Source organism: Quercus robur, chromosome 4 (genome assembly GCF_932294415.1).
Source record: "Quercus robur chromosome 4, dhQueRobu3.1, whole genome shotgun sequence".
Taxonomy (NCBI): domain Eukaryota; kingdom Viridiplantae; phylum Streptophyta; class Magnoliopsida; order Fagales; family Fagaceae; genus Quercus; species Quercus robur.
The window spans coordinates 64600024-64626974 of record NC_065537.1 but is presented as its reverse complement, the minus strand read 5'-3'; the positions used below and the strand labels follow the sequence as shown (position 1 = coordinate 64626974).

General features: G+C 34.3%; 2 protein-coding genes across 5 annotated transcripts in view; one reads left to right on the top strand and one right to left on the bottom strand.

Moving 5' to 3' along the window:
* Positions 1–227: 227 nt before the first annotated feature.
* On the bottom strand, positions 228–2262 carry LOC126722394 (uncharacterized). The gene is made up of 2 exons (XM_050425553.1): positions 1244–2262; positions 228–822 (listed from the first exon to the last, which is right to left on the bottom strand). The coding sequence occupies exons 1-2, from the start codon at positions 2260–2262 to the stop codon at positions 228–230; spliced, it is 1614 nt and encodes a 537-aa protein (XP_050281510.1).
* Positions 2263–5813: 3551 nt separating this feature from the next.
* The window catches only part of LOC126723358 (very-long-chain aldehyde decarbonylase CER1-like), a 52067-nt gene continuing 30929 nt past the window's right edge, over positions 5814–26951 (top strand). The window contains exons 1-10 of one of the 4 annotated variants that reach the window (XM_050426717.1): positions 5815–5976; positions 7144–7367; positions 7498–7730; positions 10724–10943; positions 15347–15722; positions 15821–15928; positions 16718–16918; positions 18891–18989; positions 19104–19277; positions 21078–21342. In XM_050426717.1, the coding sequence (XP_050282674.1) occupies positions 5917–5976; positions 7144–7367; positions 7498–7730; positions 10724–10943; positions 15347–15722; positions 15821–15928; positions 16718–16918; positions 18891–18989; positions 19104–19277; positions 21078–21254 (1872 nt within the window). In that variant the 5' untranslated portion in view covers positions 5815–5916 and the 3' untranslated portion in view covers positions 21255–21342. Of the gene's footprint in view, positions 5977–6162; positions 6202–7143; positions 7368–7497; positions 7731–10723; positions 10944–15346; positions 15723–15820; positions 15929–16717; positions 16919–18890; positions 18990–19103; positions 19278–21077; positions 21343–26951 lie in introns of those variants that run through there. The other 3 variants (XM_050426719.1, XM_050426718.1, XM_050426720.1) reach the window with 3 other exon arrangements.

Genomic DNA, 26951 nt, shown 5'->3' with positions numbered 1-26951 from the left:
ATGAGATTCGCAACAATAGTAAATATCAGCAAGGGTAGCGAACGTATAATTTAAAGGAAAAAGGAAGAAAGGACTTTCATACATATGGTCAAAGAATTTAATTACAAGCAAATTCCAAGATCCTCAAAACAAAAGGGAAACTAATTAACAGCTAAACTAAAAACAAATACAAAAGTTGGCTAGGGCTTCTACTTCTTCAATTTTGTTTTGGCCACTTCCTGGGGAGGCTAAGCAGGATTAGCCTTGGGATCTTGAGAGACATCCCCTTCCTGGGGAGGCCGAGCAGGATTAGCCTTAAGGCCCTCAGAGACATCAGCAAGGGGAATGGCCTGAAGGGGCTGAACCAAGAGGGCCGACTCCTTGGCATCAGAAACCTGAGCACTGACTATGGACTTGGCAGCCTCTTGGGGCATCTCAGGATTCAGACCTTCAGGTGTTTCTGTCGCCCCATGAAGCTCTCCTCCCTTAGTCGGCTTGTCAGGAGTGAGAACGAGCTGAGCAGCTTCTGGCTGAGTAGTCTCAGTCTCCTGTGGAGCGCTCACAGCCTCGGAGCTGGCGAAGGCGGTCTCACAGATGGCCGGAGGATAGTACACCTTCTCCGCCTTCCACAGGTCGGACGAAGCCTCCACCCCAGCTCGTTTGAGGGCTTCATTCCAAACCTGGGAGTAGTATAGCCTGCATACACTAGGAATTTGAGCTTTAAGGGTGGCATGGGTTTCAACCACCCTCACATCGTAAGCCTTCTCCTCGGCCTTGTCCTTGGAAGTCTCGGCCTCCGTCTTGGCAAACTCAGCCTCTGTCTTGGCCCTTACGGCTTCATCCCTGGCTCATTTCGCGACGCCCTTAGCCTTCTCTGCCTCAGTCAGTTTCTTCTTTAAATCACCGATCTGCTCCTTGGCGATCTCCAATTGCTCCTCGGTAACAAGCAGACACCCCGTCTGGTCCTCGGCTTGTTTCTGGGCACCGTCTAGGCCTGCCTCAGCACTATCCCTGGCCTTGGTCATCTCTTTTAAGTCCTCCCGGGCCTTCGCAAGGTCAGCCTCGGAATTTTTAAGGGTTCGCGCAGCCTCTATACGGTTATTACGCTCAAGATCTACGGACTTACTCTACCCTTTAGCCTTATCCTCCAGCCTATAGGTGGCCTGGACGGCCTGCCAATTGAAACAAACGCATTATGAATGAAAATCTAGGAGCAAAAGTCAACGGAGTCATAGGTATTAGGAGCCTTACCATACCCAGGTACCTCTTCATGCTGAGGAAAACCTCCTGCATCCTCATACTCTTCAACTCATGCATGTTAGTGGAAAGCAGCAGGGTCCTCTCCAACGCGTCGGTCACATAAGCGCCTTCGCTGTCTCGGAAGCTCCTCATGGATGCATCTTCCATCAAAAGCTCCTCATGGAGCATTGGGACAGGAAGCCAAGCATTGGGCGCGGATTGGGCATCAACCCCTTTCCCTTGGCCTTGATGCCCAATCTTTAACTGTTTTTGAGCTCGCGGGGCTTCGTCCTCCTCTCGAGAGGAATGAGATTTCCCCCCGTCCATTGGCTCCTTACCCTTGGAACTCCTCTTCCTCTTTGGGTCGGTGGGCTCAAGCCGAGGAGGCAGAGTGGATTGGGGAGGGGCAGGAAGTTTGGGTCGGAGAGATTGTGATTGCGACCGGGAAGGAGAAGACCTAGTCTGGACAGGCTGGGGCTGTGGTGGGGGAGTTGGAGCACTGGACTGCGACCTTCCCTGCACACCCTTCCTCGGCTGGCCCTCAAGCAGGTCAAACAAGCTGGTTGAAGGCTTTCTCTTAACACCTATCTCCGCCCGAGAAGATGTTCCTATTGACAACAGTTCCGCTTCGGACAAGTTAGGGTTACCCAGGTCACTGGAAGGATCCTCAGATGGATTAGCTTGGTCAAATACACCGAACCCCTCTTCGGATAAGCCCAAATCACCCTCGTCCTCCGCTACTTGGTGGGACGGAGAAGAGCCCACCAACGGGATGCCCTCCGGGACAGGAAATCCTTCAGAGATCAAAAACCCGTGCTTGGCTACAGTGATTTTCTGAAGCCGAGGATCGTTAGTTTTGATCACGTGCTTTGGGGCGGCAAATGACTTCTGGATAGGATCGTACCCTAAGATTTTATGAGTGGCTTTGACTTGGTTGTCCTTTTCTTTACAAAAACCTCTGCCTTGAGAACGGTTTCTAAATCCTCCCGGTTGGTTAGAGGAAAGTGCCGGTGAAAGGTGTGTGCATTTGCAAAAAGAAGGCATGTTCATAGTTAGTAACCGAACCACACAAATTACGATGGCACAAAAGATTAGCCCCCTCCTATTCTCTGCACTCCACCTGGTTCTTCCTCCACAGTTGGGTAAGGAAGGCCATTGTGCCACTCCCCAGATACAATAAGAAAGTCCTTGTTCAATCCTTTGCTGGAATCGGGGAGGCATTGGATTAGTCGAACCCTATCGTCTCTTGTCTTCATGTAATAGGATTTGCTCCTCAAATGTTAGAGGTTGTAGCACCAGTTTACATCATGATGGGTCAGTTTTAGCCCTATTTTTTGTTTAAGGCGTCCACACAACCCAGGATCCTAAACATGTTAGGAGTGCACTGGGTGGGAGCTAATCGGAAATGCCTAAGGTAATCCCTCATTAGCGGCCCCATGGGGATTCTCACACCCCCTTCTATAAATGTGAGAAGGGGAATCACCACCTCGCCCGTTCTTCTCTTAAGATGCCACTTCCCCTCCTTGTAGTATCTCAAACTCACATTGGGAGGTATCCTATAGTCGGCGATGAACTTTTCCATCGCCTCTTCGATCTCAACCAACTTTTTTAATTTAACCATCTCTAGGAATTGCTAAGCAGACTCAAGGGATGATGGGAGAAGTAGAGGAGCAAGAGAAAGATAAACCCAGAAGAGAGAAAGCACGAGTTAGTGAAAGCAGAAAACTTACAGAAATGAGGAAAAGTTCCTCGGACGGGCTTTTTATGCTGGAGAGAGACTTGAATTTGGATGGAAGTTTGACTGAACCTAAGATATGTGTGCCAGAACACTTAAGTGTGAAAGTGAAGAGACAAATCGATTCTAAAAATTATTTATACCTCCCATCAAAAGTAACTGTGCGAATTTTCCCGCCCATAAAGGTAAGGAAATCTCCACCGTTAGATTACCATTGCACCGTTGAACGTGGGAAGCACAGGGCCGCCCGCATTTAATGAAGATGCGCTTCACATACTAAGGCGCCAAGAATGTGTCTCGGGCAGACGAAGAGTCTCTGGTATTGATAGATGACAAGGATTGACAAGCTGTGACAGAGGCCTGATGTCATCAAAACCCTCATCTCCGTTCGAGGATCCGGATAGCAGGGTTTTGAGGGGTTATTGTGGGGTTAGAGAATTTGTGACCCTGGCACACTTTACATTATGGCCCAAGGCCCGCGTCGAGGAGAGACGTTGTCGAAGACATGCAGCGAAAGTCCAAATGGCCTAGAAATGCAGTCGAGAACGATCCTGTCATCAGCATCCCAAAACTTAGAAGGGAAGAACGACACGTCATCAAAGGCAGCCCCCAAAGCGCTCCCAAAAGAAAAGACAAGTACAGTAGGATTCGCACGGAGGTACAGTGTGGGAGCGGTTTAAAGAAAAGTTGTCACCTCTGCATTGAATGCGCCCACAAATGTCTTGGCCACATTAATGGTAAAAGACTCCTGAACAGTGTGGATTCGGTTATTGCAATTAACAGAAAGTGGGGGGAGGCGGCTGATGAGACAAGCACTCGAGTAGTTACCTGCCTGATCAACAAATGGAAGGTCAGGATCAATTGAGAGGGGCTATATAATGTAAGAATTCATCCACGGGAAGAGGGGAGGGGGGGGGGGGAAAGAAAGAGCATTATGTATCGTCTCTTGGACCATTGTAACATAGTGTAAAAGGAATAATAAGAACATTAAGCTCCTCGGACGAGGTCCAATGACTGGAGCCACTTAGGCCGTGCCGGAGAGAAAGTCTTCTTGGACAAGCTCAGTTCACCTCTGTGCAATTATCATGAACACCATGACTAACGACTATTCGTTCACCAAGGTCTAGCCTTTTAGCCCACTTTCTACAAATTTATTATTGGGGTCTTTTAACGTTCGAACCCAATACGAATTTGGGATCATTACAAATCGAGTCCTTAAATACATATATATATATATATATATATATATATATGTGAGTTACGTTTAAGTTACATTTCTTTTTTTGAAAAATGAATTACCTGTTTGTGTTATTATAGTACTTCATAGTTTTTTATCAAATGAGTATTTTGAAAAATCAACCATTGGATTACATATTAATTTTATACTCTCCATTACTTACAAAATATCAAAATGATCAGAGATTAATAACTATCTCAACATAATTTTTGTTAAAATTTCAACCATTTTCTAATTTTAAAATTATAGGTAGAATATAAATGTATAGATCAAATAGTAAATAACATTTGATTAACTTAATATTTAGTGTGCATATATTAAGAATAAAGACAATATATAACTCAATGACAAAATTCTCATAAAATTAATTTTATAAAAAATTATGATATTGTTTAACATAGAAAAGTTCCAAGAGCTTCCAAATTGAAGTGGTGCTATTTATCTCAACACTGAAGGCACAAAACCTCCAACTAATTTGCTGGAAGTAATTATGTTTCTGATACTTGAAAACTTATATTTCAATAAGTAAAAGCGGAACAATAAGTCAATAAGTCGGTGTCACAACTATCAAGTAATGAGTTGTAAGTAGTAGAACTGTGTCAATCTGTATGGACCAACTATTGACAACTACTCATGGGAACAAATTGCAATAAAAATTTTAAAAATTATTATAGTAAATAGACATGCATTTTGAAAATAATAATCTCACTAGAGGACACTTTACAATGTCATGCGTTTAAGTAAAGAATAAATGACAATTCGTTAGGAGATAAATTATAAATAGTAAAATTGTGAATTCCCATGGACTTACTGTTAATAACATGTATGTTGTAGGAGTGAATTGTGATAAAAATTATAAAAATAATTGTATTAAATAGACATAAATTTTGAAAGTGGTAAGAGGACATTTATGCCAGTTTAGGTAAGGAATAAATGAGGTTCAGTAAGGACGGTGAGAAGTGGGAGCTGTGTAAATGGAGGTTGCTGGACAATATCAAAAGATCAAACTTCAAAGGTCAAAGATCAAAGATCGAGCTGAAAGGACGGTTCTGCTGTGTTGGGATTGGACAGTCCAAACTCCACAGTGCTGAATAATTAATAACTATCCACATGTACAGGTCACCACATACTTTAATTTCTATAGAGGTCCTGTTGGATATGTGGCATACATCATATCCGTACTGACTTGGGGACAAGTAACTGTGAACTTAAGGTTCTATTTTAATATTGTTTATTCGTTGAAAATTAAATATTTATTGTTGAAAATATTGTAACAAATGATTTTTAAAGATGTAAATAATATTGTGTGGCTTAAATTTACTTAAAAATTTATGTATTATTGAGTTTGGTGGTTTATGAACAGTATTTATGAGACTTTCTAAAAAACAGAAAATGCAAAGATAGAGTAAAACACCTAATCTAAATGGGCACGTTGCGTGCATTTGTCAACCAATGTTCGTGGTTTTGTGTTTTTTTTTGGCTGGTCCATGGTACTATTCACAGATCAACCAACTTGTAAAAAACGCAATAACAATATTATCTTTTAAAAATTATTTTATTACAGTATTTTCAGTAATAAATTTTCAACAAAATAAACAGATTCATATAAATCCTATCATGACGAAAGTAGTGTATATATATAACAGACCTACCCTAAGGCTGATTTGCACATGTATGCATCAGCAACAGGAAGTTCTATATTTGTATTTGTATTTGATAGTTTTCTATGGCTACTAAACCAGGAATTCTCACAGACTGGCCATGGACGCCTCTTGGAAGATTTAAGGTGGTCTCCTTATAAGCCAGTGCTCTGTCTCTCTCTCTCTGTCTCTCTCTCTCTCTCTCTCTCTCACACACACACACACATAATACATACACAATCTGTGACTTGAGTTTAGGTTGTAAATGCTTGTTTGTACAGTTTAATTTTTAAGCTTTTGGATATGGGGTTGTTTGAAAACGTGCACTAAAATGTGGCATATGAACAATGGGCCGTATAATGGTGAGGTTGGTAAGTGTTTGAAATAACTTTGCTGCAGGGTTAAACACCTTACTATTTCATCCATGCACGGTGGATGAACAAATATTCTCTGGTTTAGAACTATCTGCTACCAACATATGAAAACTAGGAAGAATATACACACACACCCACACTCTTCCCTATTTTTAATTTGGGTAAAATTTTCTCATTTTATGATAATCTAGGCAGTTTCTCAACACAGCTTCTTAAGAGCAAAAGTTAGAAAATGGTTTCTTAAGGATGGTTGTAAACAAACAAGTGGTGGATCAATGCAAGTTCATTCTTTCAAATTTTTGTAAACTTGCACAATTTTTACCACAATTATTCTATGCAAATAGACTGTAATTAATTGTATACATATCACTTTTACATAGATTCGACTTTTTTTTACCACTCATAATTTGTCATGTAGACAGTTATAACAAAAACTGTGGTATTTTCTGTTAGAACTCATTTTCCTCCCTCTTGTGTGAGTTTGTTTAAAAAAAAAAGTTTTACTCCTAATAATTTTCTGTAATCCCCTTTCCATACTTTGTGGTGGTGTTTGTTGGACTTGGCTTGAGTTTGAGTTTGGCTTACGTGTGGTGCTCTAATGAACTCGGCCCATTAAAATAATGACACAAAAGTAAATGGTGTACCAGAGGAATCAATGACACCCGTTAAAAGTGATGACACTAGACCAGACGGATTCAATGCAGTCTCATGAATTACATGATATATTGATATGATAAAAATAGGTCTTTTTAAATAGTCTTTCTAAGTGGGCATATAAGTTTATTAAAAAAAGAAAGTAGGTCATATAAACATTTTTGCCTTGTATTATCATTATTATTGTTGTTGTTGTTGTTGTTGTTGTTGTTGTTAATCCATACTTTTGGTTTCTGCTTTAACCAAATCTTTGTTGTTTAACGTGCTTCTTTTTTTGTTTTGTAGTACGTGATCCTAGCTCCTTGGGCCATTCATAGCACTTACTCATTCATAGTTAAGGATAAGAGTGAAAGGTCCCTTTCACTCTTCCTCATATTTCCATTTCTACTATGGAGGATGCTTCACAACCAAATATGGATTAGTCTCTCTCGTTACTGGACTGCCAAAGGCAAGAACTCGATCGTTGACAAGAGTATCGAGTTTGAGCAAGTTGACAGAGAAAGCAATTGGTCAGTAATTATAAATTAACACGGATACATACATACACACATACAAGTGTATACGTAGAAATTATAATAATCTTAATTATAAATTTGGTGTGTTTTATTTTTATTTTTCCTTACAAATATATTTGGGCAGGGATGACCAAATATTGTTCAATGGAGCCTTGTTCTACCTAGCAAGTAAGACATTGACTCAGGCAGAGAGCCTACCATTGTGGAGGACAGATGGAGTAATTATGACGTTTCTTCTACATTCTGGCCCTGTAGAGTTTCTCTATTATTGGCTCCATAGAGCACTGCACCACCATTATCTTTACTCTCGCTATCATTCCCATCACCATTCTTCAATTGCTACAGAGCCTATAACTTGTAAGTTTTCTATGTATAAAATTAGGGTGCGGTTATGATATACATTAATCATCTATCTTAAGGAATATATGAAAAATAAAAAAAATTATCAAAAAAATTAATTATCTTTTCATAAAATCTTTCTTAAAATAATTTTTTAAGTAAATAAAATATTTGTTTGCATTATTGGGCTAGTTACTCACTCTGTTGGTAGGTGAAAATATTTAATCTGACCTGTCCTGTTCATTGGACTCACATTTACCAAGAAAATAGTAAGTTACTATAAATGGTAGCTGTAAATATATTATTTAAACTGATAAAAAAAAACATATTATTTAAAGAGAGGGTTGTCAGTTATAATCATTACGTACAGTTGCAACCTAATTCAATTTTAAGGCTTTGTCCAGTTGCGTGTTTAAGTATTGTTGTTCAGTTTTTAATGTTGTAAAAATACGTATTTGAATATTATAAAATTACGTGTCAAAAGTGTTATTATTATTTAAACATTGAAAACTGTTATTTAAAAGCAAGTACCAAATAGCCTCTATATTTTCTAAAGAGATTAGGGTCACTAGTATTAATAAGATAGTAGTTTTAAAAAATGACAGTATCTGTGAGACAGATTGTTTTACCCCCACAGCAGCAGCTCTCTCTCTCTCTAAAAAAAATGACAGTCTCAAGCTATTATAGTAAATGGGTATTGTGTTTGTTAAAATATTGTTTTATGTTAAATTTTTTGTTTTATGTCATGTGTTTGACCAGCCAATAGAACTAATTTTTTGAATTTTATTTATCACTTTTGCCGTATCTTCAACCTCTCTCATTAATTTATTTCAATTTTTTGTTAGTTATACCTTACACTAAATCATTCTTAATTGTGCTTCTTAACACCACTACACATCTTTTGATGTGGTGATCACTTCACAAGTATAAGTGCTTGTAAGGTGTGGAGGGCAATGGTCGGGGTTCAAATCTCCAGGAGGGAGTTTCACACACATATACACTTAGATTAGGCTAGAGTAGAAATTCTATTTTGTATAAAAAAAAAAGGAGGGAGTTTCACACACATATACACTTAGATTAGGCTAGAGTAGAAATTCTATCTTGTATAAAAAAAAAAAAATTGTGCTCCTTAACATTTTCCATAATAAATTAATCGTTATGATGATTTAACACATTTACAAAATAGTATAAAGTTTCATTTGGTTATATTTTTATTGATGTAGTATTTTATTGGTCTAGGTTTTAAAACAATTATTATTATAAAAACTTGGACGTTCTTATAATTAGAGGTAGGGCCTTTTTGTAGTGGGGCCATAACATAAGCCTAGGCTAATAATGTCGGCGTTTTTTAGTATTGAATACCACAATAGATTTATATTCGGACATCATATGTTCATATGAGTATGATTGAATGATTTTGCGTTTTTTTTTTTTTTTTCTCCTCCCAAATTTCTTAACTGAGCAATGTTTTCCCATTATTTATTAGTAATAAGCACTTTATATTAGAATTTTCGTTAAATTTAAAACTTAAATTTCTATCAAGCTCATTTAAAAAATTATACTTAACTTTTGTTTAATAAATAAGAGAAAAGCTAACGGATATCTTAAAAGTATTGGTTTATAGAAATTTTTATGGAAAAAAATACTTGATTTTTTATAGAGAAATGATATGTCTACAATATTTTTACAACAAATCTTAAGTGGCAGGTTGTTACTGGTTGTAAAGTAGGGCAAAAAAGTAATCTTAGTGTTAGTTTCAAATTTGAACTAATAACAACTAATCATTTGTAATTTGTTGTAAAAATGTTATAGAAGTAGCATTTTTTTTTTAATTTTTTTTTATAGTCCTATAAAAGTTAACAAATACCCTAAAAATCACCCATTAACTTTGCTAATAAAAAAAAAAAAAAAAAAACCGCTAACTGGATTCAATAAATAATTATTTAGATGGCTCCTCTCTATGTAACGCTAGGCCTAATAAGTTTATATCAGTTGTGGCCCCAAGCCCAATCTTATTGGTATGTGTCATTAATCATGAATTGAAAAAATCCTAAAACATTGACATGATTAAAGATTATTGTTTAGGTTGAGTTTAGGGTCAACCAATAACTCAATCACGTGAGGGAGCCAGTGGTCCTTTATCATTAATATTATAAGTCTCTTATCATTGACTTTTTTGTTACGAAAACTCACAATAATTGCAAATTGAATGCCAGTGGTCCTTTATTTTATTTTTATAAATCCATTTGTTTGGGGTGAACTAAATGCAATCATGCAACAATTTATAAATCTTAAAATTCCAAACTTTTTACTTTGGGTCTCAATCTCAAACCGCATATGACAAAAATGTCAAATACATATAGTCATTTGATTTTCAATTTTGGATGGATCACTAAGTATAATTATTTAACAAAATAAAAAACCCCAACCTTACAATTCTGCATAACAATTAACGAATCCCTATGTATTATTGGTAAATGGAGTTTGGCTGGGGGAATTAGGAACATATATTCCTATGGTTGAAGACTTAGAAATTAATGTGAAGTCACATCAATTTTGGAAATGTTAGTGGGTTCCAGTTAGCTCAATTAGTAAAATCTTTGATAATTGAATAAGAGATTTGAGGATCAATTCTCGCCTATACAAAAAACTAATTGGTGTCTTGATGTGATGATAAAAAGTTATTATCAGGAACGAACGCCATAAGTTGAAACTCTATCAAAATATTTTTTTTGGAAATGTTATTATCAACAATATTATTTATACTTTCAATAATTGGAATAGTATTTCTTGGTGTTCACTTTTCAAATGTTTCAAGATATCCTCACTTATATGTATATGATTTTACAAGGTACAAATTTGGCTTTTTATGTGAATATCAATTTAGTTTCTACAATTCCAATCTGAATAAATAGCTTCTTAAATATTATATATGATAGAATCTTTCACTAAATTTTTTATTAAATCATAATGGAATTAATCATATTATATGACAATTTTTGTTTTTTCAGCTGTCATTCATCCATTTGCGGAGCACATAGCATATTTCGCGTTGTTTTCCATACCATTGTTAACAGCATTACTTACTGATACTGCCTCTATTGCATCCATTGCTGGCTACCTCACGTATATCGATTTTATGAATAATATGGGTCACTGCAATCACGAGCTCATTCCAAAATGGCTCTTTTCCATCTTTCCTCCACTGAAGTACCTCATGTACACCCCCTCGTAAGTCTCTCAAGCCCTTTCTTTCACCTTAATTTCTATTGTCTCTGTCCCATATTGTTGGTAGATTATGAAATTTATTTATTCACTTTTCAATTAGGACTACATTTTGTAACATCTTAAGATGAAATTAAAAAAACTAAAAATTTAGAACAAGAGAGCGTTTTAGTTGTACTTATTTTATAATTTTTCTCTTTGATCTAGCAAAAAGATTATTGTATGGTATCCAACTATATATAACACAAACACACAAATACATTTCAAGTTGATTAATTTCATGCCTAATGTGTTTAGATGAAAACTTATTTATTTATATATATATAGAGAGAGAGAGAGAGAGAGAGAGAGAGAGAGAGAGAGAGAGGGAGAGAGGGAGGGAGAGAGAGAGAGAGCTCTACTCTTTATTTTATTTGTCCATTATTATTCTATATACAATATCCTAAATCATTATATATCCATTCTTTTTAGTACAATTTCAACAATAGTTCTTTTTTATTAACAATTTTTAAAGTGATACTATTACACTCCTTTATTTTGTTGAAAATTTTAATGCATTTGTTTGTTTGCGTTATATATAATTGAAGAGTTTTATCAACGTATAATAGAGCATTAATATTCACTCTGGTATAACTAAAAATATACTAATTTTAGTATCAAAACACAAAAAACATGTATTATCCGGACTTCCAAATAAAAAAAAAAAAAAGAAAAAAAAAAAGAGCAATAGTACTACAGTAACATCTTAGATATAAGACGCTATTGTAGCGGGCTTGTATAATTTTTTATTACTTTATTCTCTCTCTCTCTCTCTCTCTCTCTCTCTCTCTCCCTCTTTCACTCTCTCTTCTTCTCCTACTCTATCTCTCTTCGTGTCACTGTCCTCACTCCCTCTCTTACATCTCTCTCTCTCGTTCAAGACTTGCCACTGGCGCTTCTTGGGCCGTTTTACATGGAGTTCATTTTGGAGCGTGTGGGTTGTGGCGAGGTTGTGTGTGGAGATCGGCGTGACGAGGTGGGTTTTGGTTTTGGGTGGGTTCCGATGGGGTTTTGATCGGCGTGGGTTCTGTGGAGATCGAGATTTGATCGCGTGGGTTCCGAAATAATGGGTTTGTTGGTTTTCTGATTGAATGGCTTTTGATTGTTGGCGTGTGGCGTGGTGGTGGTGATTGTTTTTTTGTGGTGGTTGCTGGTGGTAGTAGCTGAGTTTCAGTGGTTGGGTGGTGGGCGATGGTGGATTGAGTTGAGTATGGGTTTGGGTGGTGGCTAGTGGGTGGTTGCTGGTTGCCGGTGGCCAAGGGATGAGCTATTTGACTTCGAGTGGTTGGTGGTTCAAAGAAAGAGACACCAAGGAATAGAAACAGAGAGATGGGGGAGAAGGAAGAGGGAGAGTTATATGGTAATATATTATATTATTTTATTTTATTAGTAATATATATTATTTTAATGAGTTACATGGTACAATAGAAATAGAAATTGAGATAAAGAGTATATTGTAAAATGATATGATATAATGATAAAATAATTTTTAAGATGATAAAATGAGATATTTTTAAAAAATCGGGTGTTAATGTTTTTAAAGCATACATTAATAAACTATTTAAAAAAAGTTATGAAAAAATGAAAAAATTACTAATTATTTTGATAACTTTTTCAATTCTTTCAAAAATAATTTTAAAAATAGATAATTAATATGTGTATTCTAAGAACATATATTAACTGGATTCATAATTTAAATTAAAAAAAAATTATTATGTTTGAACACTTTAATTTTTTATTGACAGGATAGTACCATATTTTATACGATGAGGAAAGAAGAAGAAGAAGAATATAATATATTAAATGTTTGGCAATGAATGACCACCTCCATTCTGCAAAACCATTCCCAAACTCGAAATATTGCATTTTGACGTAGTTATACACACTTGTCAACAACAACTTTTACGCCAAACCTAACATTTTGGGGTTTGGTGCATCCACATTTACATTTTACCGGTTGTTTTTAAGGTTATAATTAATAAATTATTTTAGAAATTTTTTTATACGCGACGCGCAAGGCGAACGAACTCATAAAGAGAGATTTTTACTAATGTATGCCTTAACTATTTTAGAAATTTTTTTTTATGAAAAAGTAAAAAAATTACTAACCCTTTTAAAGCATTCATTAGCATTCATTCTAAGAGGATACATTAATTGGGCCCATATACATGTATAAATTTGTCCAGCCTGTTCAATTGTTAATGCATGTCATACTGTCATGTCATTTTCCTTAAAAAAAAAAAAAAAGCACAACAACAACAACAAAATATGCTAAATTCAATGTCATGCTCATGATATATTTTTTGGTCGGAGTTTGGACCACTTCCGAATTAAGAATGGTTTTGTCTTCTCTGATGAATAGGAATATGATTGAATTAACCTTAAAAATAAAAAAACAGTAAAAAGAAGATTGAATAACAATTGGTCCTTTATTTTAATCCCCATGTAATAAACATGTCATTTTCATACCTTATTTTTCGTCCTCATCTTTGAGACTGTTCATAAAATATTTCATTTATGTGAGTGATGCATGTGTCCCTTAAATTTAAATATAAACCAGAACCTACCTCTGTGACAAGTTTTTTTTCCCCTACCTGGGTGACTGTTGATATAATTAATTAAAGATGATATTGTTAAAATTATAGCAGTTAAATGATTAAAAATATAAATTTTCAATAGTTTAAGTTTTTTAGATAATTGATAATTTAATATGATTTCATATTAAGGGGAAATTTAGGCCAATATGTGAGATAAAATATTAAAACCATGATTAAATGATTACATTTACCATTTTTTAATAATTTAAACTTTTGACACAATTCATAATTTAAGAGACATATATATCAATTCTAGCTCCAACAGTAGAAGAAGACCCAAAAAAAAAAAAAAAAAAAAAAAAAACCCTCTCAATCTCGTTTCCTCTAACTGCATCACTTTCAAGCATACTCTCTCTAGATTGTCAGTGATTAGGACTTAAGAGTGGTGCTGGTGTAAGCTTGGGAAATTGTGCACGGGTTGGGATAGAATGGCAACAGAGTATTGATGAGGATGAATTCAATTGTGGATGTTTGGGTTGGTTGATTGGTGGGTTTGAGGATTAATTTTAGGGTGGCATGGTGTGTATTTGTCAGGTGGGTCTTTGCGTGGCTATGCTCTCATTGTCGATTGCTGGCAATAATATTGATAGGAGAGAGTGGTGGCCCATGGTGGTTTCATGCTTTGTTTTGTGGTGGTCGTGGAGCTGTTTTAGCTAGGCGTGTTGGCCTTAGTTGAGTTGATTTGTAAAGATTTGAAGGATGTGGTGTTTAGTTTTATAAAATCTTGTTTATGTTCGTTTATTTAATAAATGAACTAAACTATCAAGTTTAAGAATCGACTAATAAACAAGTCAAATTCAAAAATAATAATGTGTTTATCAATAAGCTTGTCAATATGAAACTCAATTCAATTATATATAATACTATATGTCTATATGTGGAGATTTGATATTAAATTGTGTGAGTTTATAAATAATTTAATTATAAGATATAAATTAACAATATTTGGTCCTTTATTATAATCCCCGTGTTAAAAATATGTCATTTTCATACCTCATTTTTTGTCCTCATATCTTTGAGACTATTTTCAAATTATTACTTTCATTTATTTATGTGTGATGCATGTGTCCCTTAAATATTAATATAAACCAGAACCTACCAGTGTGATAAGGTTTTTCCCCCTGCCTAAGTGACAATTGATCTAATTAAAAAGATGACATTGTTAGAATATAGTTAAATAATTAAATTCTGTTTTTCATTTTAATAGTTTAAGTTTTTTTTGAAAATCGACAATTTAACACAATATCATATTAAGGGAAATGTTAATAGGCACCGTAAGATACTTGTTAAGGATAATTTATTGTGGGGTTTACTTAATAAAAAATTGGTATAAATTGATGAGGGGACTGCAAATATTACTAAAATGAAAAATGGAACTCAAAAGTTAGGTTTTTTTTATTTTTAATTTAAAGTAAAAAATAATTTGTTAATCAAATATAATTTATAAGTAGAAATTTGTGAACAAGTAAAATTTTATTCGTGATATTAGTATATATGGAAAGAATAAAAAGTTAATCAAATAGTTTATGGACAAGCTAGAACTTGTTTGAAAAGAAAATAAATCAAGTCTGAATATCTAATATAGTTTTTTGATGATCTTGAATTTGATTTATGTTTAATATAAATTTAAATAAATAATCATGAACTTTTAATATGCAATTTGATTTTGGCTCGTTTGTATCTATAGATTTTGTAAAATATGAGTGCTCATCATCATCATTCTTAATATAATTATTATTCCTATCTATAATGGTTTTGGTTTGGGCACAACAGGTTTCACTCTCTGCATCATACACAATTTCGTACCAATTATTCACTGTTCATGCCACTCTATGACTACATATATAGTACCACGGACAAATCTACAGACGAACTATATGAAATTTCACTCAGAAGGGAAGCAGAATTACCAGATGTAGTGCACCTAACTCATCTAACTACACCTGAGTCCATCTATCATCTCAGGCTTGGTTTTGCCTCTTTGGCCTCCAAACCATACACATCAAAATGGTACTTCTCATTGATTTGGCCTGTGACATTGTGGTCTATGATGTTAAATTGGTTATACGGCCGTACTTTCATTGTTGAGAGATACCGTTTTAATAAACTCAGATTACAAAGTTGGGTCATACCAAAATACAGAATACAAGTAAGAAATGATTTTTCTATGTTATTAACTGTTTACTTATATTTGTTACTTTCTTTCAATCATATGTGATTTATATTTCTCAATACTTTTGCGTGCAGTACTTTCTGCAATGGCAAAATGAGACTATAAATAACTTAATCGAGGAAGCCATACTGGAAGCAGAGGAAAGAGGTGTTAAAGTATTAAGCTTAGGTCTCTTGAATCAGGTAAGTTTTAGTTCTTTCTTGAATTTTTTTTTTCTATAATTTAGTTTCCAACTCTAGGTGATATATTCATCAAGATTTTCAGCTAAAATTCCCCTTCCTTTATTTTCTTTGTTATTTAATTTCTCCAACTTTGCTGTCACACTAACAATTCAGATAGTCAATGTACTTTCCCATGCACGCATAGATTATATATATATATATATATATATTTATAGAATCCCTATAAATTTCAAGAATGATGTTAAAGATAATTATAAATTTTAGTATATAAATCTTATAAACTGATATGTTACCAATTACAAAAAAGAAGAAGAAGTAATTTAGACTTTATTTATTATGTTATTGAAATGATACCAATCATATTATTATTATGTCAATTTATAAATATTTTGTAGTAAAATTGATAGTATAACTTTATGTTATTTTTACTTTTTGCTTAATATAATTAAGTTGGGTTGGGGATTCGAGCCCAAATTTTCCTATTGAAATAATCGGATCTAATAATGTTGTTGAATTATAAGATTTTTGATAAGTACAAACTTTAGCATTCTCTAGAATTTAATGGCCTTCACATGAAAACCTTCAATTTTTTTCTTCTTTAAACTTTAGTCTATAGGATACATATCATTATTATTAAGAAAACCATTTCCATATGAACATATCATTATTATTAAGAAAACCATTTCCATATGAGTACATATCTGCATATTCCTTTTTTTTTTTTTTTTTTGTGTGTGTCTTTCAAACTTCATAGTTCATATTATCATCATACTTTATCATTGGATGCAGGAAGAGGAGCTTAATAGATATGGTGCACTTTATGTTGAGAGGTACCCTAAGCTAAATGTGAAGGTCGTAGATGGGAGTAGTCTGGCAGTTGCTGTTCTGCTAAACAGCATTCCCAGAGGAACAACCCAAGTGGTTCTTAGAGGCAAACTCACCAAGGTTGCTTACGCCTTGGCCTTTAACTTATGCCAAAGGGGTATCACGGTACGTTTATTTTGTTCAAGCCAACACAAAAAGAAGGCCAAACTCGATTTTCGGTCACTCACTTTCATACTTTGTAAGCATGGTGCTATTCAATGTTCTGTACTTTTGCTGCACTTTGCACAATCGAATTAATTGATACACAACTTGAACATTATGAAAGTCTTCTTGGACCTTTTTGTCTCACTTTATACTTCACAGAATACAAAAAAGTGGGATAGAAGATTTTTATCCTTTTTTGTTTTTTGAGAAAAGAAGATTTTTATTCTACTACATGTATATGTGGTAATCAATTTAAATGACTTTGGTTTGGCCTATAATCTGGTAATAGAAAATTTCTTTACCTTCTCTTAGAATAGAACCTCCCACACCCCCCCCCCCCCCCCCCCCCCCCCCCCCCCCCCCCCAAAAAAAAAAAAAAAAAATGCATAAGCACGATCACATTATGCGTTGGCCTTTACCCTATGCCAAAGGGGGATCAAGGTACGTTTATTTTGTTCAAGCAAAATCGACGTTGGGCCACAGGCAAAGTCTGGCTTAGGATATTATTAAAATTATTATTATTATTCATGTTACAGCCCAATGGGCTTGTATATATGCTAACAGTTTCATACTTTTTTTTTTTTTTTTTGTTTTTGTTTTGGGGGGGGGGGGGGGGGGGGGGGGTGGTTGGGGGTTTAAAAACACTTTCATACCATGCAAGCATGGTATTCAATGTTATGTACTTTTGCCGGGGCAAAAGAAATTTAGTGCACTTTTCACTGGTAAATTGATTGATACATAAAGTGAACATTATGAAAGTCTTCTCAGAACATAGGAGGCGGGGTGTGGTTGGGGGTTTAAAAACACTTTCATACTATGCAAGCATGGTATTCAATGTTATGTACTTTTGCCGGGGCAAAAGAAATTTAGTGCACTTTTCACTGGCAATTTTTTTTTTTTTGAGAAAGTTCACTGGCAAATTGATTGATACATAAAGTGAACATTATGAAAGTCTTCTCAGAACATAGAAGTTTTACTTAATACAAAATTTATGTCCCACTTTGCTTCACGAAATATTCAAAGTTTTTTTTTTTTTTTTTTTTAATTTTTAATTTTATATATTTTTTTAGAGTTTCAACTTATGATATCTATTTTTGATAATAGTTTTTTATTATTAGATCAATACACCAATAAGTTTTTGGTGTAGATGGAGATTGAACTCTAAATCTTTTATTCAACCATTAAAGACTTTACCAATTGAGCTAATTAGAACTCACATAGAATATTAAAGTTGGTATAGAAAATTTGTATTCTTATTTACGTATATGTAGCAGTCATTTTGAATAACTTCAGTTTAACTTAATATGGTAAAAAAAAATTTCTTTACCTTCTCCTTAAATAGGAAAAAAAAAAATGCATGGGCACATGCATGATAAGACGTGAAACACAATGATATGATATTTTTTGCAAAATTAAGATGTGACATTGTGGGTATATGACAATTAATTAGTTAATTATATTAATCTTTAGTTATAATTTATTTTTAGACACATTTATGAATGTTTTAAGTTTCCAAAATATATAAAAATGATCAATATCTTTGAAAATATATTGGAAATCAAATGATTTTTTTCCAAATAGAAAAACATTTTCTTTTTTCCTCCCAACAAATCGAGGACATGCCCCATGGAATGTCCCAAGCATGTATGTGTGTGACTTTTGGGGTGTTCATGCTTATATTTTTTTATTTACTTACAATACTTGGGGGAGAGGAATTCAAATTTAGGTTTTATAATTTCCTTATTAGGATAATTAGGTAATTCTATTGAACTACAAGACTGTTTAGGAAATGTATTTGTGCTTCTTAATTAGTAAAACATTGGAGAGAACGAGTTCTTTTCTTTTTCTACATTCATTTGTTGCAAAAAATAAATAAATAAATAAATAAAATCATAACAAGGTTCTAATTCCTTTTTAATCTAACATAATTTAGGTGCTTACAATACGAGAGGATGAGTTTTTGAAGCTAAACAAATCGTTCAACACCAATTCTGAAAGTAATTTGATATTTTCAGTAAGTTATTCTCAAAAGGTAAGTCTATGAAATTTTTACTGTTTTAGTTCAATTATATTCATATTGTGTTATTAAAGAATATATAGCAACTTTGAACCTTAGAAACAGTAAAATCATTATGAATTTTTGTAGATTTGGTTAGTGGGAGATGGATTGGATGAGGAAGAACAGTTAAAGGCGCCCAAAGGAACATTGTTTATTCCCTTCTCACAATTCCCACCAAAGAAATTGCGCAAAGACTGTTACTACCATAGCCCTCCAGCAATGGTGACTCCAAGGTCTCTCGAGAATATGCACTCTTGTGAGGTTAGTAGAGAATCCTTCCAAGGTCTCTTCATTGATGCCATTACATGAATATAGAGAAGTTAGAACAAATAAAGTGGCATGCATGTCATGTATTGTGGAAAGTGGAAAATATAATTACGTTTGAACTAGTTTCAATATTAACATCATGAAGCGTATAAACTAATGATCAAATAGTAGTTACGGATAGAGGAGTAATTCTTATGTACTCTCGGAGTACGGTGAATGATCCACTCATTAAATTTATGGTAGAGTCCACCATAAATGTGAGAGGAGGAAACACTATTTTATTATACTCCGAGAGTATCTAACTTTTACAAGTTGGTCAACTTGTAAAACTGTTACAAGTACTATTATTGCATTAAACAAGTTAGTTTGTGCATATTTTTTAAATTGTAAAATTTGCAATAATTTTAGAATTTTCCAATACCACTATTGCTCAAGAGAAACCTCTTCAATTCACTTTGTATTATAATAAATCGTATATGATATATTTCATGTCTAACAGATCTAACTAAGAGCCTCTCCGTTTCACGTGAATGAAGTGTATTTCATGATTAAAAGTTTATTTGTTAGATTTGACAATGTATAGAGTACCATATTAATGATATAGCACCTAAATACACTTTTAGATTTGTAATATTTAATATGAATAATAAAATATATCAATTTTAAATGGAAAAAATCCTGATACCTAAATTTATAGAAAACAAAGGCTTCTTTGTCGGTATTGAAAAGACTTCTTCAAATGAAACCTTTGAGACCATTTAACTTCTTCCATTGGGTGGTAATGCTGGAGGAAAAAATTAGTATTTGTAAGCATAATTAAGCTAATCCAGACATGAATAAACCAAAGTTTTTACATCTACAAAACATACATATATGTGTCCTTCGGGTAATTTTTAGCTATTCCTGGAGTACGGAGAATGATGCTCTTTCCTCTTCAACTTAATTTTGGATTTATCACTACTTTATCTAAAATGGTAGAGAAACTTTAATTTTGGGTAGTCTAGTAATAATTTTTTTTTTGGTGGAAAAGCGGGAGATTTTATTTAAACAAACACAGAGTTCATACAACACTTACAACTGTGCTGGGGTTACATAGCCGAATTTCCCCCAAGCCAGACAAGTCCCTTACATATGGTACATAGACAAAATTGGGACATTTACTATAAACAGTCATCCTACTACGGAGATGGGTCCCTCGCTTAGCTAGCGCATCTACACATCCATTTGCTTCACGGAACTCGTGATGCATGTGCACCTCCCATTCCCACTCCAAAAGGTTCCTGCAATCACAGATCAAGGGCAATATATTAGTGGGATAATTTAAATTTGAACTTGTTAGCTAGTCTAGGACCACTTTGGAGTCTAATTCCAGATGAAGGCGCTTTACTTCCATATTCCATGCCATTACCAGTCCTTGTCTCATTGCCTCCAACTCAGCTATATTGTTTGTCGCAATGCCCACATGCATAGAAAATCCTGCAATCCATTGGCCCTGGTGATCTCGAAGAACACCCCCTGCGCCAGTCAGACCTGGGTTGTCTAGGGCACTGCCATCAGTGTTGAGTTTAAGAAAGGAGTAGGGAGGGGTCTGCCAGTTGATGCTCTGAGGTATCAAATCCAAGGGTCACTTGGTGGTACCGGCAAGGAAATAAAATTCGATCGCCGCTTGAACAGCGGAATAGACTAGGGTAGTCTAGTAATAATTGAACATGTTTCTTTCAATGCAAATGCAAAGCATGCACACTTTTTTTTTCTTCTTCTTTTACAAGAGTTTGTGTTTTGAATATGTGGCAGAATTGGTTTCCAAGAAGAGTGATGAATGCTTGGCGTATAGCTGGGATTGTGCATGCTTTGGAAGGATGGAATGAACACGAGTGCGGTAACACAATGTCCAACATTGAGAAAGTTTGGCAAGCAAGTCTTCAACATGGATTTCAGCCTTTGCTGCTTCCAACTGAATCAAAATGCTAATAGCTTACTATAAGATATGAAAATGTACCTGCCTGAGCTATTAGCCTATTACATCAAATTAATGCTTGATGGGTTTGATTTTGGTGAATAGACTATATTAATACTTGGGTGTTGTAGAGCATAGTTTTCAGAACCGGACCGGACCAGGAGGTCGGACCGTGAAAACTGGGAACCGGGATGAATATCGGTTTTTTAAGTCTAAAGAACCGGATTTTTTGTTAATTCTATGAATCGTTAAAACCGGGGTTGGACCGCAAGAACCGGTGAGAACCGTGCGGTCCAACCCCTTAGCAATTTTTTTTTTTTTACAATTTTATTCTACTTAATTAAATTATCCATCTCTTACAAGGAATTAAAAAAAAATTAAAATTAAAATCCTTCAAAGATATTCAACTTTACTTCAAAAATTAATCATAAATTTTAATGTTTTCATGGTTATTATTTTATTTTATTAAATTTCTTATTTAATTATTAAATATATGCTTGAAAATCATTAAATTTCCCTCATATATATAGATATATTGTCAATTTTGCTAGTTTTATAAATTCAATATCTATATTTAGGCTTTACTTAATTATTAAATTAATTATAACGTCATCACGATTCGACTCCGGTTCGACCTCGGTTCGACCTCAAAAACCTTGAACCTCTCCCTTTTACGGTTCAATAAACGATCCGGGTCTGAAAACCTTATTGTAGAGCACCCGTTAATGTGATAAATTTTAAAATAAAAATTTCACCTTTTTTTAGGGATGTGGAAAAAAATTGAATATATATTAAATGTGTGTCAGTTTAGATAGAGAAAATCAAATCATTTTGAAAGTTCAAATAGTGTATAAAACACCCTTGAACGTTTAGACCCCCAATAACAAAATAACCAATTCAAGCTTTATGACAAACAATTAGTGTGCGGAAAATGAACAAAAGCTATAAAACAGAATTGGTAAACAATCTAAGCCAATTTAAAATCACAACCCACAATAGATAATAAAAGACAAAGATAAAAGGGAAGGAAGATGCAAATACAAAGACAACACACAATGTGTTATCAAAAAGGAAACTGAAGCCCTCGGTGTAAAACCTCTCCACCGCCTTCCAAGCGGTAAGTAATCCACTAGAAAATATAGTTGGGATACATAGACAGCAATAGACCCTCCAATCTGAATCTACCCAATGCACTTAAGCCCTCCAAGTTTCTTGCTCCAATGAGGTTGCGCTGAACCTATTTCTTTTCTAACTTCCCGGATTCCGCTACTTGACCATAGCATCAACCAATGTAGATTGGTTCTTTCCTAACTGCTTCTCAGAACACCAAACAGCCCTCTCACAGTAATGGATATGGTGAGAAAATGTTTTGGTAAAAGATCTCTCAAGGGTTTAACAAAGTAGAGGAAGAGAGATGAGGAATTTGAAGAGACTCTTATGTAAAGTTTGTAGATGAATCAATCTTGTTTTACTCTAGGGTTTCTCTTTCAAAATTCTCTCTGGAAGCTCTCTTTCTTTTGTGGGTATAAGGGGTATTTATACTGGAGTGAGAATGGAATGTGAAGAGTCAGTTTTTCATAAACAGGGGTGGCTCGCGGCTTGACTTTATACATGGACAACAAAAACCCACCTACATAAATTTCTTTATTGTGCCCACAGAGTAGAAGAAAAAACACTTCCAAACTCTACACTGATACCCCACAACATTATTAATAGATCTGCATAGTCACAATCAACAACACCAGCACCTACCCACCTACCAGTCACCTATTCACCTACTCTATTGTTCCCCGTTTCTCTTTTTCTTGTTTACTAGAAATTAGTTTAAAAAATATGGAACTCGTGTGTTCTTAAAATAGAATGGTTAAATATAATTACAATATCTAAGGTATAACACGTAAATAACTATACTTAAGTTTTTCCCTAATTTAAATAATTTTAGCTTTTAATATTTATTTTGAACAAATTTGGGGTACATAAGAAAGCGTAAAATTTAATCTAATGATGAATTTATTAAAATACACAGGTAATATACGCACATATATACGTATATATATGTGTATATGTGTATGTATATATGTATATGTGGGGGTAAAATCCGTCAGCCGATGTTGGGCCATAGCACATGTACCAAGCCCAACCACGACAAGAAGAAAAGGCATGGGCATAGGATATCCCATCCCAACCATGTTGGGCCGGGCCTGCTTAGGGGTGTCTGAGGAGGAGTACCTCCTCGGACTCGCCAAGTGGGTGTCCGATTCACACTCCATACATGGCGAAAAATCACCCAATACGAAGGAATAGTGCATGACGTTTAGGAAGGGGGGCAACCACAACTACCGCATTAAATGCTAAGGAACTACTTTTCCAGCCGCATTAATGTGGAAAGGACAGGAACGCAGAATTATCTTGGCCAGTGCAACTCACAAAAAAGAGGGAGGATGACCTATGAGACAGGCACTCAAGTAGAGGGCCAGATGGTTGACAAGTGTAGGGTCGTGATCTTAGGAAGGATGCTATATAAGAGAAGGAAATCCCCATGGCCAGGGAATGGAAAAGCGGGAAGAAGAAAAAGAGAGAAAAAGAGAAAGGAGTTAGAGACAAGAAGCAGAAGATACAGCCCCAGGGACTGTTATTCCAAAAGCTTGGAGGAATATCCTTACGTCCAACTGGTTGCATGGCTTGTTCATAACTACGTTTCCTCTGTCAAAGACCTAATTCTGTAACCTACTCTCTACAAATTCATTGTTGAGGGACTTTTGGGCCAGAACCACCCGCCTGTTGGGCCTGAGCCCCAAAACCGCCCCCTACAGAGTTGAAAAAGAAACATTTCCAACAATGGCGGCTCTAGGATATATTTTTATGGACGTCAGTAAGAAGATGCATTTTGGATAAATAAATAAAAAGAATCTTGTGGTCTACGTGATTTTCTTATTACAAGTTTGTCCATAGTAAGTACTAGCAAGAGAATAAAAGATATGAAGTGCTGCATTCACAACATTTTCCTATGGAACTCATTTGTTCTTAAAATAGAATGGTTAAATATAATTACAATATCTAAAGTATAACATGTAAAGAACTATACTTAAGTTTTTTCCTAATTCAAATAATTTTAGCCTTTAATATTTATTTTGAACAAATTTGGGGTACACAAGAAAGGATGAAATTTAATCTAATGACGAATTTATTAAAATACACAAGTAATATATATATGGTTTACGTTTAAGTTACGGTTGAAGTACCTATTTGTGTTATTATAGTACTACATAATTTTTTATTAAATAAGTATTTTGACAAATCAACTATTGGATTACATATTAATGTTATACTCTCCATTACTTACAAAATATCAAACTAATCAAAGATTAATAACTATCTCACCATTTTTTGTTAAAATTTCAAGTATTTTAAAATTTTAATTAGAATATAAAATTATTGATCAAATAGTAAAAAAGATTTGATTAACTTAATGTTTAGTCTGCATATTAAGAATAAAAAGAATATGTAACCCAATGATAAAATTCTTAAAATTCGCATCAACTTGTGCAAAAATTTTGGTCTATTTTAGTATAAGAATTGACTTTTCTATTTTGTATATCCACTTTTCAAAACACCCCACATCAGATAATCAATTTTACACTACATTTCATTATATATCAATTTTATTGATTTTTTTTTTTTTACATACAACAATTACCACCCACTCTCTTCTTTCATCCTTGGGATACATAAATAAATAAAAAAATTTAAGAACTAATTATAAAATGAATATTGTTAGTGCTTTAGCAAATTTGTAAATTTACATAGTTATAAACTCACTGACATGGATCATTTTTAGGTAAAAATGTGTAAATTTTGTACATTTTTATATTATAAACCTATTGATATGAGTGTTCTTAAATAGGTTTCCAATATAGAATGGAGTAATTTATCTCAAAAAGGAGGCACAAACCTCCAACTAATTTTCTTGAAGTAGTTATGTTTCCATATACTTGAAAATTGAACAATAAGTCAATAAGTCTATATTGAAATAAAATTAATCTCTATATTATTTTATTTATACATTATACCATATAATTATCAATTTCATAACATTATATATACTGTATATTTTTATTATTGATAAATAGTGGATAGAAAAATATGGGATTTCAACCACATGATGATGTACCACAACATACTTTACTACTAGATTTAAAATTTATTATATCTTCTCATATAATAATAACAAGGATAATCATAAAATATTTCCAAATGGGTTGGTAATATATTTATATATATCTGGGCTTTTGGGAAGAAAATGTCATTCATTGGGCAGTACTTCCATTGCTAATGCTAGCGGATCTGTTATGTGAACCAAGTGTGGCTCAATATAAGAGATGTGTTGAACAAAAGGTTTTTTGATGTAAGAGGCTCTTCCTGTTCTTGGAGGAAGATAAGAAGAAGACTGTTTGGGCACTATTGGGCCAAAAGGTTCTTCAAATGTATATGGAGAAATTGCTTTGGGAGGTGGTGTGGCTAAAGCAGAACTATAGCTGTGTTGTACTTGGGGCCTTTGGTAATTTGGTTTTGGAATGGTGGACACCAAATAACGATTGGCAACAATGGATGGTGACACATGACAGTTAAGTACAAGATTCACTGGATTAGCATGTGGAATTATGTAATCAACCAGAATCTGCTAGATAGGGAATTCTTTGTAAAATGGTGGGATAGTTTCAGAACCACTGACATTATTTCCAAATTACATGATGATTTTCCTCCTCCAATATAGAGAGCCATTGCTCATTGCACAAGATCACGATCCAGCCTAGATTCCATCCAGATTGCCGGGAAATCTAGCAAAGAACTTAAGGATCTTGCCCAGCAGTTACTCCTCCAATCAAAACAGCTAGAGTTAGAAGAAAAGAACTCTCCTGCCTCTTCAGAAGCCTCGTGTAATCGTATATATATATATATAAAATCAAAACCTCCGCTAGCTCCACAATTTTCCACGTCACCTTTTTTTTTTTTTTTTATATATAATTCTTTTTAATTTAGAGACATATGGTTATTTTCTACCCTGCTTATATTACTGAAAGCCTTCTTCTCTCTAGCCTCACGATAAAACCCTAAACCTCTTCTTCAAGAACTGACCACCATTGGCTCTAGACACCGTTACAATTTGCACACCCAATAATATGTGCAGAGTGCCAGAGGCATTCGCTACCCAAAAGTAAGTATCATTATACCATCATAACGCTCCCAATCAAACTCACAAACACACTCCATCTCCTTTTTCTTCTTCTTCATGCAATCTTATCTCCCATTTCAGTACTTAAGCCATCATGCTGCCAGTTGCCTTGCTGCGAATCTGTGGTTGTCCATTGACTCTAGGCTTCATTGCAGTACCAGTAGTATTTCTCTCTTTGTCTCTGTCTGTCGGTTTAACCTGTGAACATTAAAGAGTTATACTAATACTAAACTATGAACTTTGTTTACTGCTTTTGTTAAACTGCGTGTTGTACAACTTTATTGCTGATTTGCTATAATTTAGTAATTTAAACAAGGTTGAGTTTTATTTGTGAGTCTGTTGATTTTCAATAAAAGAAAAAGTAAATCTTGTGGTTGCAATTTCTTTACCGTGTAGTGTTGTGTTGTTGAGTAATGGGTGAATCAATCATCTATGTGTCGTGCAAAGTAAATATTATATAAGATTATCAAAAAAAGTA